Source organism: Scomber japonicus, chromosome 1 (assembly GCF_027409825.1).
Source record: "Scomber japonicus isolate fScoJap1 chromosome 1, fScoJap1.pri, whole genome shotgun sequence".
In the NCBI taxonomy this organism is placed as follows: Eukaryota; Metazoa; Chordata; class Actinopteri; order Scombriformes; family Scombridae; genus Scomber; species Scomber japonicus.
In genome coordinates this window covers 25496040-25512583 of record NC_070578.1, presented here as the reverse complement: position 1 = coordinate 25512583, position 16544 = coordinate 25496040, and the positions used below count along the sequence as shown (strand labels likewise).

At 39.1% G+C, this 16544-nt stretch overlaps 1 protein-coding gene across 2 annotated transcripts; it reads left to right on the top strand.

The window, feature by feature from the left end:
* The first annotated feature begins 66 nt into the window (after positions 1-66).
* On the top strand, positions 67-15575 carry dync1li2 (dynein, cytoplasmic 1, light intermediate chain 2). 2 transcript variants are annotated; one of them, XM_053317543.1, is made up of 13 exons: positions 67-188; positions 925-998; positions 1420-1536; positions 1632-1862; positions 5641-5804; positions 7443-7536; positions 7739-7874; positions 8505-8616; positions 8774-8833; positions 9700-9744; positions 9867-9984; positions 11000-11137; positions 12019-15575. In XM_053317543.1, exons 1-13 carry the CDS (start codon positions 103-105, stop codon positions 12033-12035), a joined length of 1392 nt encoding a protein of 463 aa, XP_053173518.1. In that variant the 5' UTR covers positions 67-102; the 3' UTR covers positions 12036-15575. The 2 variants fall into 2 exon arrangements, with proteins under 2 accessions (XP_053173518.1, XP_053173508.1); XM_053317533.1 differs by having other exon boundaries at positions 12014-15575.
* Positions 15576-16544: the final 969 nt, after the last annotated feature.

The window sequence follows — 16544 nt, the reverse complement described above, 5'->3', positions numbered from 1 at the left end:
TAGCGGTCAATGAATGTAACGTACCCTTGGCAACTTGGATGAAGGCGGTGCTATTGGTGCCGGAGCAGCAGGGCCTTGCCTTTGTGGTTGTAGAAAGAGAAGATGGCTCCCGTTCTGGAGAAACAGCTCCCGGGCGCAGCCGGGGCAAGCGACAACAACAACGAAGAGGAAGAAGGACAAAACCTTTGGCAAGTTTGCTGCTACTCTTTTGACGACCTCACGTCCTCGGAGGGTTTTCTTAGATAAAGCTCAGACTTTGTGGTTCTGCTTTGTCACTGCCGGTCGCTTCCCATAAAACACCGGCCCGGCTAGCGGTAACATTAGCACTAACTGAAGCTGGGCGGTCAGTGAGCTAACTTTATTGTTGTTAACTACTGCTTTTACATGAATGCATTTTACTAAAACGGGAAACGCTGTTGAATCAACGAATCAAGTTAGAGAGAGAGCCTTTAGTGTCATGAGACGCTTTGACAGATCAGTGGTAGCACTTTTATGTAGGATACAACAGGCTAACAGGCTAACTAGCAACATAACCGACTCAACGAAGTATGCAGATAAATAATGCTGTCTTTTGTCAATGCTTATCATCAGAGGATATATCACCCGTTTAATGCGGGCAACAGTATGTCCAGTTTTAATGGATTTAAGTGAGATCCTCAGCTAAGTATTTGTAACGCACAGGTCAGTGGAGATGACTTATCATTTCCTACTTTATGTGTTGTCGTGGACACATCTCAGAGGCAGGCTAAATGGGGAAACAATCTCCCTTCAACGCTACATGTAATAGTTATGTAATGTTGTAATGTAATGTTGTGAGAAAAGGGAGCTGTCAATGTGCCACTTGGCTGTCAGATTTAATGGCTAACGTTAACTGTCTGTGTGTCTGTCTGCGTTTCTCATGACTGTGTCACTGTTTCTTTGTAGGTCCTCAATACTGAGTGAAGTTTCTACTCGCTCCAATTCAAAGTTGCCATCAGGAAAGAATATCCTGGTATTTGGTAAGTGTTACTCAAGCTACATGTGTGAAAGCTTCTGCAGAGCTTTTACTGTATATTTGAGGTGGATCAACCCTGAGGGGAGAGGTGTACCCACATACTGCAAAACCACACACACTGGAGAACATTTCTGGCTTCCATTTTCAACTGCAATTCTTCACACACTGATGAAAAGAAGACATAATAAACACATAAGTAGACAGTGCTCTTCTTGGGTGGGGGTGTATTTATTTGGTTGGGCCTTTGAATCATGTGAGGAACACTGCTTTTGACTGGAAGCATTTTTGAATTGATAGTACTTACACATCATAACCATTATTAGTAAAAAACATGTCCACAACAATATGTATTAAACAATATTAATATAACTACTGATGGTAATAAACAATGTCATATGTAAGCTGATGAATAAGAAATCTTGCAGGTGAAGATGGATCAGGAAAAACGACACTCGTGGCCAAACTTCAAGACACCGATCACAGCAAGAAAGGGAGGGGACTGGAGTATCTGTACTTAAATGTCCATGATGAGGACAGAGATGGTGAGTTCACCTGCTGTGGCTATTCTGTAGTTTGTAGCCTTTGGAGTTGACAGCATTAACTTATATCATACTTATATTTTGTATTTCCTTTGCAGACCTTACTCGGTGTAATGTGTGGATCCTGGATGGGGACCTGTACCACAAAGGCCTACTTAAGTTTGCTGTTTCGGCTCAGTCACTACGTGATTGTCTAGCGGTGTTCGTTGCGGATATGTCACGGCCCTGGACCATTATGGAATCACTGCAGAAGTGGGCTAGCGTGCTACGTGACCATGTGGACAAGCTCAAGATCCCTCCTGAAGACATGAGAGAACTGGAGCAGAACAGTAAGTAATGGGTTGATGGGTCCACTAGTGTTTAGTTGTCTGCTGGACTTTACATTTGATTGAAGTATCACTATGTGTGTATCTCCTATAAAAAGTGGAGACTAACATTAATTATAATGCAAATGATTCACTATGGTGAGGTGGTAATTTGTTATGAAGTCATTTTATGCCTCAAAATGCAAAATCTGAGACAATATGACATGCATACATTTCTGTTTTTGTATGTGTTAAGATGAGGCTAAAAGCAGACAGCACTCAGAAGATCCGAGGGTCGAAGCAATGGGGGTCTTGCATAATAAGAGCCAGACTCTTTGCTTCATTTGCTGCTTGGAAAAAGGAGAAATTGGTCGTAGCATGATTGGCCATGTAGCATGAGAGGCTAGCAGTGTATAACATTAAGCATTGTCATGGATGTTTCTAGGTCATCATCAGATAGGCCCATGATCCTCAGCTGTGTGCTCTAGCTTGCAGGCAAGTTCTGCGGATCAATGAGTGTGATGCACTCAGATGTTCTCCTGATAATTTTAGAACTGGTCATCTCTCGCTTATGAACACTCCTTTTGTGTTCAGGAAGATTGTTGCCTTTCAGACAAGTTGGTTGAGTCTGCAGAGTTTTTCAGAGGGTGCTTGTCTGCCTCCAAATTTGCGCTTGTAAGTCTGAAATGAGTTATCACACGAAAAATAAATAAATAATACTCTTAATGTAATTGCCAAAGCAAATAACAAGTAGTAACATGTAGTGTTGTCTGCTGGCATGTGTGAGAAAGAAACGAGAAGTTGGTGTCAAAGTGAGGTCTAAAGCACATTGCTAATAACACTCTAAGTGGGTATAATTATGTTTAATGGGTCCAACTTCAACTTGATTCATTTAATTATTTTGGTTCAATTAGCTGTATTAGTTAAGGATTACTCAAATTGATTTATACAATGCAGTGGAAAGGAATAAAGCCTGGAAATGATACATTAGAGCTTGTTGTCTGTAGATGTTGGTTTCATCATTCATTGCAGTTGTACATTTGCTTCATAGTGTCTGAAGGTTTTTTTTTCTTGACACTTCATAATAGTTTGGTCAATTTTTGTGGATTTTTTTTGTGTGCATTTGTCAGATTTCTCTCAAATGTTCCTCCTGCTTTCTCTCTGTAGCCAAACAGTGTGACCCCACCCACTGACACGGTCAGCTTTCCAGTTTAGCCGAAGCATGTCATCCAGATAAAGCATCTTCCAGCATGTCAGTTGTGATGTCAGTAGCAGATTGGTGAGACCTAGCCAGATTATGTATGCGGGGACTTGAGTGAGTGAGAGAGACTGGCTGACAGACGGGCTGGAAGTATGTGTGAGTGGCTTTTGTCCAAGGAGTCTTGCAGCCGTCTTGCATCATGGTTCCCTCCCCTCCACCAGCAGCGTCAGGGAAAGGAAGGGACGTAAACTGAGTTGGTCTGAATTCAGTCTGTGGGCCGGACGTTCTGGTTGCTGTTACACTGTAACCAAAGTTGCCTGGCTGCTGGAGTCATAATCAAGTCAAATTACAGGATCAGTTTATTGCTGGGCCACACACTGATGTGAGAAATGACTTCTCCGGTTTGTGACAAAACAAGGACTGTCAGCCATACTGTTTGACAATGAAATGGAGGCAAAGATCCTAAGTGTTTTTGTTTTGATTCTAGATCAGTTTCACAGAATTTAAAGGAAACCTGATAGCTGTAAATGTTCTTGTCATGCTGGACTTGTCCTTGCTGCATTCACTGAACTTAAATTTGAGCCTTTTTTTTGAATTATCAAAGGGGGCCAGATTTGTTTTGGCGGTAGTCAGATGGCCAGAGAAGACACATTTCCTCCTGTCTTAACTGGGACTTCGGCTTACTGACCTCTTTCAGTAAATTATTAAGTGTCTTATATGTTAATTAGTGGTCAATTAAGCATTGTTCATGTGAGAATAGTTCAATTTAATTATGTAAATAACGCTCAAATTCACTGCCTTATAAAAGACCTACTCTTTTGAAATTAAAAATAATGTACTTTTTGAGGCACTGTATTGTTATTGAAGTACACTATATTTGATTCATATAAGGCTGAGCAGTTCCTGGTTATGTGCACTACTGCTGAATGACCTCACCTTTGTTTGTGGGGCAAAGTCTCTTTGTCTTTTTCACGCAAGTCTTTTAAAGTGACATGCAACTCCAAGTCTGTCTCTTCAGTATCAAACACTCACCTCCTGCAGGTTTGAAAGGTGGCTGCCAAAAGTTGGTCATCTTTCATGTTTTATAGAGAACAGCTTGAATGTTTTCATGGCTAAAACACAATATCAAAAGTTTGAAACCGCTCACATTATTTATTTTGTGTAATCTTCTGCTCTTCTGCCTCAGACACCATTATGCTCAAGACTGAGAGGGTGTTAATGTTAATTAATGTTAGTGTTAATTACTTTTTTCAGATAGGTTCAAGACATATTTTCAATGTAGCATGATCAATAAAGGTTTCGATCTATGCTCAGTTGATAGAGCATTTGAATGATAACAAACATTCATCTCGTCCGCGTTATCAGTCAGTTAATCTCCAAGGTGTGTGTCATGTGTAAGGCTCGGCGAATCTCTGCCCTGTGAAGAATTAGATGAAAGTCTGACCTCTGTTGTTCACAATGAAGCTGAGTCTTCCTTTTTGGATGTTGTAAACTCTGCATGTTAAGTTCCTGCCTCAGTTGGAATAACGTACATACTCAAACCTATTTGTGCATATTTGGATTTGTGTAATCCTGTGTCCAAGCAGGGATCCATGTTAACATAGCTTGTTATGCTAGTTCTCTCTCCTTATACTAAATCCCATGTTTGAAAGTAAAGGAGTTGGCTCAAAAAGCCAACTCAATCTGGCTTTGTGGGCTGTCCCCGCTCCATTCCCGAAGCTCCTGAGGAAGTAGGCCAAAGCTTCCTGCATCTAAATACCCCCCCGACTCTCACCACAGCTTTGTAAATGTCTGGACAGCTGGGGCAGTACGACAGGGAGGTGAAGGATGCCGTATGTTTCTCTTTTTAATAACCTTTATAAAATAGTGACTACTTAGAGTACTTAACACATTTTTTTCCAATAATACTAATCTACAGGAAACAGCAGTTACTTGTTGCATGTGCAATAACATTTATTTTCATCAATGCTGTCATTGGTCAGGTGTTGATCTAATCTCGGAGACATAGTTGGAGGCAGAGTACACAACCAGTAACACCGTGCTATAAAAACATATATAAATATAGTTGTGCATCAGCAAAAATTACGTCAGAGCTACAGAGATAGTACGGGAAAACCACAAGAATTGTGATTTGTCTGCTTAATGTTCTTGTGTTTAAGTGTTGGAAGAGTTTGTTATAACAAAGGACATAGAGCAAATCTTTTTGATAAGTACTTTAATAGCATTTTGTATTGCATTACTATTTTCATTTTATTAGAGGAGCAGAAGGGCTGCTTTAGACATTTTTTTTATGCCTGCTGGTATGCCATGAGATCTCCTTTTAACAAATACATTTTGCCAGATGATTTTTATATTGAAATGAAAATGTGTGTTTCGTGATTTATCTTTAAATGGATGGTCAACTAAACACGAAACCAAAAAACAAGGTGAAAAAACATTTGTCCATGTTGTCATTTTTAGGAGGTTTTGAGACGATGCATGATCATTAAAAGAAAAACGTGGAGGCAGATAAAGACATTGAAAACCAAACTAATGAGCTGTTTTAATGTACTATGTTCACTAATGTTCTAATTTCCTGTTTTTTCCTTGTCTTTCAACAAGTGGTGAAAGCCTTCCAAGAGTACACAGAACCGGAGGACGCCACACCAGCCTCCCCACAGAGACGGGCCCCGACAGCAGGGGAAGACGAGGCCGTCGTGCTACCACTTGGAGACAACACACTCACACACAACCTAGGCATTCCAGTGCTAATAGTTTGCACAAAGGTTAGTGATGTCACAGGTTAAATCATAGGCTGCATGTATATCCAGAGACAACCTAATGATTTGATGATATTGTTATAAGAAGTTTTACCAATTTATCAAATTCGTTTACACATGCGCCCTGGTATTCCGATCTTGAATACCATACAACAATGCAGTGCAACATTATGATTCAATTCACTGCAAAAGAGAGCAATCTGTGCTAATACACAAACAATACTGTAATTCTGTTTGGTGTCCATTGAAATATGGTTTCAAATATGGTCCCAACCCTTAACACTGTTACTATATTTGCAACTTCCCTCAATCCACACAAGCTGCCACTATTGTTTTGCTTTAGAAATGATACTCATAGTACTATCTATTTCCCCCTTTAAGCCAGGCTTTCTGTTCATAGGGTGTGTCCCTCAGGTTTAGGAGTTCCTCAAAGTGCTCTTGCAGCCTTTCAACAGTATCATCAGATAAGATCTAAGGATGTCCTGCCTCGCTTTCCTTCATCCTTAGAATCTCTTTCAGGCCATTTGTAGTCATCTTCTAACTTCTTTAGGAGCCCCCTTGCCAGAAAATGTCCTTTAACATCTTGGCAGCTGTCCTCACTGCTGATTTTCTTCAGTGGCTTCTTGAATTGCCACCATGACCAGCACATTGGGCTTACATAATATCTGTTCCTTACCCATATACACATTGCATACATTACTTTTCGGTATCCTTTTACTTCTCTGCTGTGCTTGTGTGAGGAACTGTCCTCTAATAAAAAGCTGCCATTATACTTTTTTATTAACCCTCCAGGCTAAGACTTGTGCTAAAAAAATCCCCAATGTAGTCATCAGCAGAGCTTCACGTGCTAACTGTGACTAGAAAGTGGTGAATGCACTTTTTTAAATCTTTGGTGCCTCTGTCTAGCCTTTGCCAGAGAAAAGTATTCCGTTTGGCAGAAATTGTTACTTTTAATCACTTTATCTTAGCAACAGATACTGAAAAAGTCTGAAATCTGAACCTTCACCCCTTCGTCATGATTAGTCATGGACGCTCCACCAGAGAACCAGTGACAGGAAATACTATTCCTTTTTTAAAATGCTGTTGCCATGCACCCAGCAACCACATCAAGTTTCTCATCTGTTCCTTCACAGAAAAAGTGGAGGTGCTTATGCCAGTTGTAGCAGATGTTAAGCAGGCAGCACAAAGAAATATCTTCCCAGAGTCTCCTAATAGCATACTTGCACCCATGCCCTCAAAACACAGAATTATAATGAAGGTGTCAAACCTTACAATCCCCAACCACCTCTACCTCAGTTAGCTGCTGTCCTTTCAGTGGCAAGTGAAAAATGTTTTCTCTAGGCTGACTAATACAACAGGAACAATGCCAAAACAATTGGTTTGTTCAGTTCAGTTATGTGAATGACTTCTCACGGAGACTATGTTTTATTTAGTGTTCAACTGGGAACATAACAAATGTGTATGAGCAGAAATCTGTTATGATGAGAATGCCATCAGAAAACACTCTAGGTACAACTGGCTTGAGATGCAAAAAAGAGACAGAGCAATATTATCTTCTTTATATATACTTGTGAGTTCTGACATTCAAGTGTTTTGTCTCATTCAAATTTGTGTATCTCTCTTTCTCTCCCTTTCACTCTTTAGTGTGACGCAGTCAGCGTATTAGAGAAGGAGCATGACTACAGAGAGGAGCATTTCGATTTCATCCAGTCCCACATCAGGCGATTTTGCTTACAATGTATCCTCTCACATGCATAAATGTTTGTGTTGCCATCATAATGATTCTTGACTTCGAAACAGAAAAAGACCATGCATGAGGGTTTTTATGTGGCCCATGATATTTCATTTATTCATAAAGATAAATACATCTTTCACTGTTCCCTTGAATCTTCAGTCGCTGTGCTCACCCTAACTGCTGCTGCCTTAACAAAAGTTAACAGATGGAGCTGGTTTGATCTACACCTCGGTCAAAGAGGAGAAGAACCTGGATCTGCTTTACAAATATATAGTACATAAGATGTATGACTTCCAGTTCACCACACCTGCCTTAGTGGTGGAGAAGGATGCAGTGTTCATGTAAGTGAAACTGGAGATGCACTATTTTATCTTATCATTAGTCTCATCTCTGACTCAAAAATTACTGTCAGCATTTAGGTGGTAATGTTATAATAATCAGTGTGCAGTGTTTCCCACAGATCTGAAGGCAATGTGTGGCGGTAGTCCGGCGACCGACGGGGGGGGGGGGGGGGGGTTGGTTGGTCGGTTTCGGTAAACCGGCCGACGGGGAGGGGGGGGGGGGGTGATCTCGCTGATGGAGACACACGCGGTGTGCACGGAGGGGAGGGGCTGTGTGTGTGAGCTATGTGAGAGAGACGCGTGAGTGACAGAGAGACGCAGGGAGAGCAGAGAAAGGAAATGCAGCTTAACGAATACGATGCATATTTTTTAATTAGCGTTAAAAAAAAAATTAATAACGAAACGCAATATGTGGCGGCCGGTGTTGAATCTGTGGCGCACCGCCACGAATTAGTCTATGTGTGGGAAACACTGAGTGTGTATTGCCATTGTTAGACTTGCCCCTGTCAGTGATATCAAACTGAATTATTTTAATTACAGGAAAACAATTTTTTTTTTTTTACAACTTTTTTTTATCAAGAGCAACATTTAAATAATTTCACTCACTGTAATTGAACTCCATTCTTTTAGTCCCTCTGGTTGGGATAATGAGAAGAAAATTGGGATTGTGCATGAAAACTTTACAACAGTGAGACCTGAAGATCCATTCGAAGATTTTATCACAAAGCCTCCAGTACGAAAGGTATGGTAGTGTAAAATCTTCATCTTTCATTACACCCCAAAATACCTTAATTACAATACTTACATTAAATAACCACATGCAACAAATATCAGTTCTTATTGCAATTGAAACTTATTTTATTTTGATGGTTCTCTTTTCCCTTTTCTCTACTTCACAGCTGGTTCATGACAAAGAGATAAATGCAGAGGATGAGCAGGTATTCCTGATGAAGCAACAGGTATGAATCTTTAACAGTTTGTTTTCTGAAAAGTCCCTATGTTGATTTTTGAAGGCAAGATTTCAAAATCTAAGAAAATGTAATGCCATGAGATGGTTTAAGAAAACAGAAAACATCCAGAAATATGGAAAATAGTTTACAGTAAGCATGTGACAATATGCAGCTAATACGTACACAGTTGAATGCATCTTCCTTGCTTTTCTAATATAAGTTTTATTGGTAGCAATAAAGTTGTTGGAGGATATTATTTCATTCCTGTTACAAAGATAACTTACAAACCAGTTTAGCTAAGATTTAATGAGCAGATAGATCCATGGATCAGTCCTTGGTAAGATTTTAGTGGTGATCCAGAACTGGTGTTTTGCCATTAAACAAGTATCTATTGTCTATTGTTCACTGTTTTGCGCTCTTAGACGTCTGGAAACATATGATCGTTCACCATGGCAAGCATTGCCTTCACTTCCTATTTTATGAGAAAATGAAGCAGGAAGGCAGTCTAAAAAAAAAAACAACAACAAAAACCCCTCAGCTGAGTCTGCAGCTTTGTAGGTTAGTCAGTGTTGATCGCAGGTTAGTTTGTACCAATCTTTTTACTTTAATATGTACTCTGACTACATTTCTCTTTATAGGACATTGCATTAATTTAAGGGGTTGAAACTGCAAACTCTTACCATACATACATCATGCAAGTAATGAAAAGAGTTAAAAAAAAATTAAATAACCATTTAATTCAAGTTTAATCAAATGTTTTTGTCGTGTTAATTTACCTCCTCAACATTTACGTCTCAACATTTGAATGCACGAAAGAAGCTCTTGTTGGAGTTGTAAACCACATCTTAATGACCCCCTTTCACTTTCTTTTCTAGTCTTTGTTAGCAAAGCAGCCGGCCACACCAACAAGAGGAGCAACCGTAAGTGTCCTTCAAACTTGGCATGCGTTTATTCCTTTTTCTTTTTTCATGTTTTCTCTCTGTATAGACCAACCCAGCTATTTATTACTGACTGCAGTCTCCCTCTGCTTTCTGTGTTGCAGGAGTCTCCAGGACGGACAGCCTCAGGTTCCCCCAGACCTGCGGGTCGCGCTGGCCAACCCACTGTGCCCGGCGGCTCACCGATGGCTGCTGTCAAAAAGCCTGACCCTAACATGAAAGGTAGGAGCTCCAAGACTGCTCATTTTAATTTTCATACCAGAGCACTGAGAATAATTCGTTGTGCTCTAGTGTTTCCTAGTCTGTACCAGGAGCTTGATCTGTCCTTTCCACTCAATTCAAGATTCCCTTTAATCATCAGCATTTATTGAATCCAAGGTTTTGACCTCTTTGATCGCTGTTTTACATTCATCTTTTGGCTGTAACGGCAACAACGTTCCTTAAATGCAGCAATACTGCCTCCAAGAGGCAACAGCTTAAATGATTCACATAACAATAGATTCCTGAGCCAACATATTGACTTATTCTCCATCATTAAGTACAGCAGCAGGCCAGTGAACTTCAACTCAAAAAAAGGAGTTGAGCATTTGGTTTAACTGGATTTAATAGAGATCTGTTAACCCTTACTTATTGTGGTCAAAAGTTAAAACTGCATTCTATAGTGGACATTTGTATTGTTTGTATTTCTATTGACATTTGTGTTTTTTTTTAACTCTGCTTCTGTACTGTAACAACTTCCAATACATAAAGGATGTTCATGAAGTTTTTTTTTCCAATATCTAAATAGAGCATCTAAAGATAGAGGGTGTCATGTGCTGCACAGATTATAAATTCCTCCAAGACAAACTTGTGATTTTAGTGATGGTGTACTGCACATATTACAGTCCAACACACCATCTCTTGATGGGGGTTAAGTGCCTTTTTGTTTTCGACCTTACTAGAAAAACATTAGCTTATTTTGTATGGAGTTAACTGTATTCAGCAGGAATGTTTGATATGTATCTTAAAGGAAGTAAATATGGTTGTTGCAGACTATTAGTTTGGAAGTGTAACATTATTTTGGGCAGAATAACCATGATAATCTGTTAATCAGCCTGTGTGCTCAAAAATCATTTTTGATGTAACTAGCAACTGAATAAGTTGTGGTGGGTGATCAAGTAAGAATATGTATAACCTAAACTTTTGTTATCTTTGACAGTTTTATCTCATTCATCTTAATCCCATTAATCTTGAACAGGCGGGGCTGCCAATGAGGGAGTGCTGGCTAATTTCTTCAACAGTCTGTTGAGTAAAAAGACAGGAGCCCCAGGGAGCCCTGGGAGCCCAGGAGCTGGAGCTGTTGGAGCTGGAGTGCAAGGGTCCGCCAAGAAAACAGGTACAACCTCTTACGTCAGTGCTGTCCCGACCTCTAATATCAGTGAACAGCTGTTCTGTTTCCCAGTCTTCTTTCTTTGAGGTACCTTTTATCAAAACAGTTACAAAATTTAAATGGTGAAATTTAGCCGTCCTGTATAGGCTATGTAGATTTATTTTAGATTATGGACTGCATGCACACTTTAGTCAGAAGACAAGAGGAGTTAGAACAAGGCTGTGGACCATTTTGCTGTCTGGAGTTTTATCTCTGCAGCCTGAAAGAAGGTTAAAAAAGGACAAAAAAGAAAAGTTGCCTCTTTGACTGAACTTCTGACAGCTGAAGGAACTTGTGACAGGCCTGTATGCACCAAACCTCCAACCATAAACCTCCCATTAAACTAATATCACTCACTTCACATCATGTACCACTGCTATGTTGCTCAACTAATTTACCTGCTGTTATTTGAGTACCCTTGGCTGTTTTGCATGTCAGCAGTGCTTATTTTCAGCTTTGTTATATTAAGTATAACAAAGTCAAACAGTGAATGTGAAATAGTTGAATGTACTCGGTGAATCACTGAGGGGAAACATTGCATAACTCATCTCTCTGTCTGAGACCACTGACATGCACTTTTTGTTCCAGTGCTGAGCAATATTAATATCTCTGTGAGAGCTCACTGAAAGGATCGTGCATGAGTACATGTTGCACATGTCTGATGATTAGTTTTGCATGCGTGTTAACTGCGGCAGAGAGCTGCCAACCTCCAGCATGGGAGCGCATCACCATCCAACCCCTAGCTCCCATCCATCAGCTTGCTGGCTGTAGAAAACTGTTTTTTATGAATACACAGAAGCTACAGGAGATTACTTTTGGGCTTTGTCTCCCGTTTTTTCCAAGGGCAGAAGCCGGGTTTGACTGATGTCCAGGCTGAGTTGGACAGGATGACTCGCAAACAAGACTCAACGGTTTCAGCTAACAACATACCACCGCCGACAGAGAACGAAGCGTAAAGGCAACAAAAACAGCTGCATCGTCCACTGCGTTAATACTCTGGAAAATTACATGTACTTGTGAGCATAAAAAAAAAAAATTGACCAAATTCCCAATGTCTATATCAGTCAGCACACACACACAGTGGTTTCACCAAAATGAGTTTCGGATGCTGTCAGATATTTTGGTGTTCTGGTGAGATGGGAAGAGAGATATCACAGAGATGGAGGTGTTAATGAGATGATAAGTGCTGAAGGCTTTTATTTCTGTCCTCTCTTCCACTGTAAATGTTATTTTGTGAGGGATGTCAGTTTATGGAAATGTGTGCACACTCCCTGGCAACCAGCCTGATGCGCTGGGCTGCAGGCCCCCCAGTTTCTGGGGTTAAACACCCTCTCCTCATGGGTTTAAAGAGTGGAAATATAATGTTCCTGTGGCCTCTGGTTCAGCTTATCTCATGTAAGGAATTTGGTTGTGATTGGAAAGGTATTTAAACTTTAAATAGATTAATTGAGAAAAGTAATTAAAATACTTGCAAACATATGTAGTATGTAAAAATTGTTGGATATGATACTGATGTATTTATACAAAGTTCCTCCTTTTTATTTTATTTTTGTGCACCATTTATTGGGTTTATGGAAGCATTCATCTGTATCACATAACGTGTTAAAATGCCACTGACGTCATGACACTAATGAGATGTCCAGATAGCTGACAGCATATCATATCATTCGCCCTAGTCATCTTGAAGGATTCTGTAAATATTAATACGAAAAATTATATTCAGGTTCACTTTGATTTTGTATAAAAATGCAATCCTGTTCAAATTCTGAAAATGGCTTCTTTGACTAAATGAGACTGGTTGGGACTTCACAGGCCCTGAGGTTGCAGCAGAATCGCTTCTTTAGCTACATGTGTGTATATTTGGGGAGGGTGGATGGGCAGCATCTTTCCTACTATAACTCCCAAGTGCCTCGCACAGTTAGCTGTTTGTGTCATAGTAGAGGTGCTTGTCTACATAAGAGGAACTGCACTGTAGCACCATCGGTTAAAAAGATTTTTTTGTCCATTTCTTGTCATCCAAATAATTTATTTCTTTTTACATTTGTTAATGTACAACAAGCCTGTGGTCTCTGTTATTTTTCACAAATAAGATTTCTGTGGCCTAGTTGATAGTGTTCATTAGAGCAATAGATTGAATGCCTTCATACAAACTGTAAAGGCTGCTGATATTAAGAAGAAACCACGCGATGGAACTTTTGGGTCCCCCAGACGAACACTTGCTGTGGTTGACACCACTTGCTTCGCAGCCAATACACACACACACACACACACACACACACACACACACACACACACACACACAATGATTTGCTGTGGTTTGAACAAAATGAAATATTGTATCATTCAGTGTTTAACAGCACTGTGGTCCTTTTGGTGTCACGTTTTCTTCACACTGTACTTCGCATGTCAGTTAAAACATTCCCAGTTTCTACATGAAGTAGCTGTAGAGACATCCCTGTAGGAAACCTGTTTGTCAAGTCAGATCTTTTTGTTTGGTCTCTTTCAGTGCCCGATTTAAAACAACAACCTTTTGCCTTCAATGTACAGCTAATAGTTTGTCACACTGGGCGCCCTGCCTTCACAGGATTGCTCCTAATTAATTTGTGTGTCCTTAAGGGGTTGCTTAATTGTCTTATGTAATTTCTTTTCTTTAAAGGAAAAAAAAAAAAAAATTAAAACCATTATACTGTACCATATCAGATAATCTGTAATAATATTTATGGTTTCATAACACCATAAACTAATCAAAACCAATTAAGTGTACATTATCATTTTTAAGTCTGAATGCAAGGCCCTACTTAATCCTATGGATATTTGTTCATCAGTAGCTTTCACAGATGTTATGGTAAATGTGAAGAGAGCAGCTATTTGCTATTCAAATAACAATAGCAAAATAAAGGAAAACTGGAGTGAATTGGAACATGGAACCAAAGATGCATGTTATTCTCTATTTTCAGCTTTTATAGTCGATAGTCATCCATAAGATTAACCAGTGGCCATTTTTCTCCTCTTTCATTGAGCACTTGCATTCCAAACTTATGGTCTGCCTTTGAACCCTTTTTTTTTTTTTTTTTTTTTTTGCATACCACCCTATAAAAATGGTAGAAATGCCTTAGTCCACTCAACCATATCTGCTATTTCAGGAGTTGGAAGGAAAAGAAATACCATAATTGTGTTACAGTTGTTTAAAATGGTCTACGGATACAATGCAATTACGGTTTAATATCATTTCTAAACAGTTTGTTCTTTGAGGGAAAAACCACCAGACCATTTTTGTGTACAGACTACTTTATGCATGATTTGATTTGTTGTTAAAGTGATGCTCCACAATTGCTCTGGGTTTATTTTTGATCAAAATTAAGCTCTTATTGTTTTTATTTTTCCTTTTTTTTTTTTTTTTTTTTGTGGTTGGGTGGAATGTGCACCTGAGGGTCTGTTGCCGAAGTGGATGAAACACAATTATATGACCAGCCAGGAGCAGTACCACCACATGTTGAAATAAGCACTTTTCCTTGGACACTTGTATCAATTCCCTGTTGCTACAGTTTAAAGATACAGAATGCATATTTTTCTTTTTGCCTTGCCTTTTAGAACATTTAGTAATGAACTTAGAAGTTAACCTACTCAGTAAAATTGCATTATTTATCTGCAGTTGCTGCTTAAGTTATGGAAGGTGCCCCTTGTGGTTAACTATGGAATAACACCCTTTCTGCTGATGGTATTGTGATTTTTAATATCAATCTAGAAATCATTGTACAAGGGATATTTTTGGGACATCTTGATGTAGATAAACCAAATAAATGTCCATTCATTTTCAGGTTTGTCATTTTTTTGCCCATGAAACGTCCCTAGATTGTGTTTACATCCTAATAGACATGTTTTTGTTGTCACATATGGTTTTGCCCATAAGACACTTTGTTGAAAGGAATATTGACCCCACCAATTTGTCCTACTGAAACGTGGCCACACTTGTTAAAATTGGTATTTAGCTGAGTGGAATGAAGCGCTCTCATGCTGCTTGGTTTCAGAGTTGCACCTGCTCTTTGTAAAGATTTGGATGTTGCTCCCAAGATTGAATAATGAACAGATGTTGTAACTTTTGTACTCAAACGTCAGTTGAAAGCAACTGCCTCCTCACATCTTAACTGAATTGCCTTCAACCACTATCGACAGTCTACATCTATACGAGACTAAGAGCTTCTGCTTCCAGTCCTTTTATATCCAGGATATCAAGACATTGTAAACACATGGCTGGCTGCATTTTTGTGTCCTGAATTAATTCAGAAGTTTGATTGTATGACTTTAACACAACTCTGTAGCCTCTAAGCTGCCATGTGGATTCTAGCTTCTTATGCCGACAAAGATAAGGAACATGTTTATCAGACCCCTGGCTTCAATAAAACCAAGAATCCAAACTTTGCTTGACTTTGTGTTTATCTATATCATTAATACTCTCACATTACAACTAAAGGTTTCTAAAACATTTATATTATATTGGCCTACTTGAACCTCCACATTTATGCACGAAACAATGACACTGTCATGTTACCATTTAATGCCAAGTATGATACAGATTGCACATTAAAACAAGGGATAGCAAAAAGTGTTCATTTAAAATGACCAAATGATTGCTTTGAGACTCCATCAGAGGTTTTCACTGAACATTTCAGTAAAAATGTCAAAAATCACAGACATCCAAGTTTTAAAAGCTCAAAATGTAAGATTAATATCATAGTCATAATGTGCCTACAGACCCAAAACAGCCAGAACAGTCATCCCTTGATTTGTATCCTTCAATGCTTGGATTAAAAAAAAACACAGAATTGTTGCAAATGCATGTAACATACCCAAATTATTCTACACAAATTGAGATCTACTTTGACATCTTTTTGAGGAAATGAATACCTGCCCAACCTAATTTCAATAATCTATTTAAACGTATGTTGTGGGTTGGCCCAACCATAATATGCTGTAACCCAATGTGTTTTCACTTCAGCTTGTAGAAATCATGTTGTAGCACATTATCTGCAAAACAAATCAAACTGTTTCTTTATGAGTTAAGAACTAAGTATTTTCCTTTTAAAGACTATGATTTTTAGGGTAAATCTGCACTTTTTAGCAGAAGTTATTTGTACAGAGTGACCATCGCTCGATCCAACTCAGTCTTTGAGTCCAAACTTGATAAGAGATTTCTGCACCCTTACATCTATGCAGTATTTCACTTTTATAGCCTGAAAACTCAAAATAAAGTGAAATACTGCAAGGTTCTAAGTGTGCAGAAATCTATTTTATCAAGCAAGGCTTGTTTCCATATAATAACTTGTATAACACTAAAACATTAGAGGCAATACGCAGACACGATATACTAATCCAT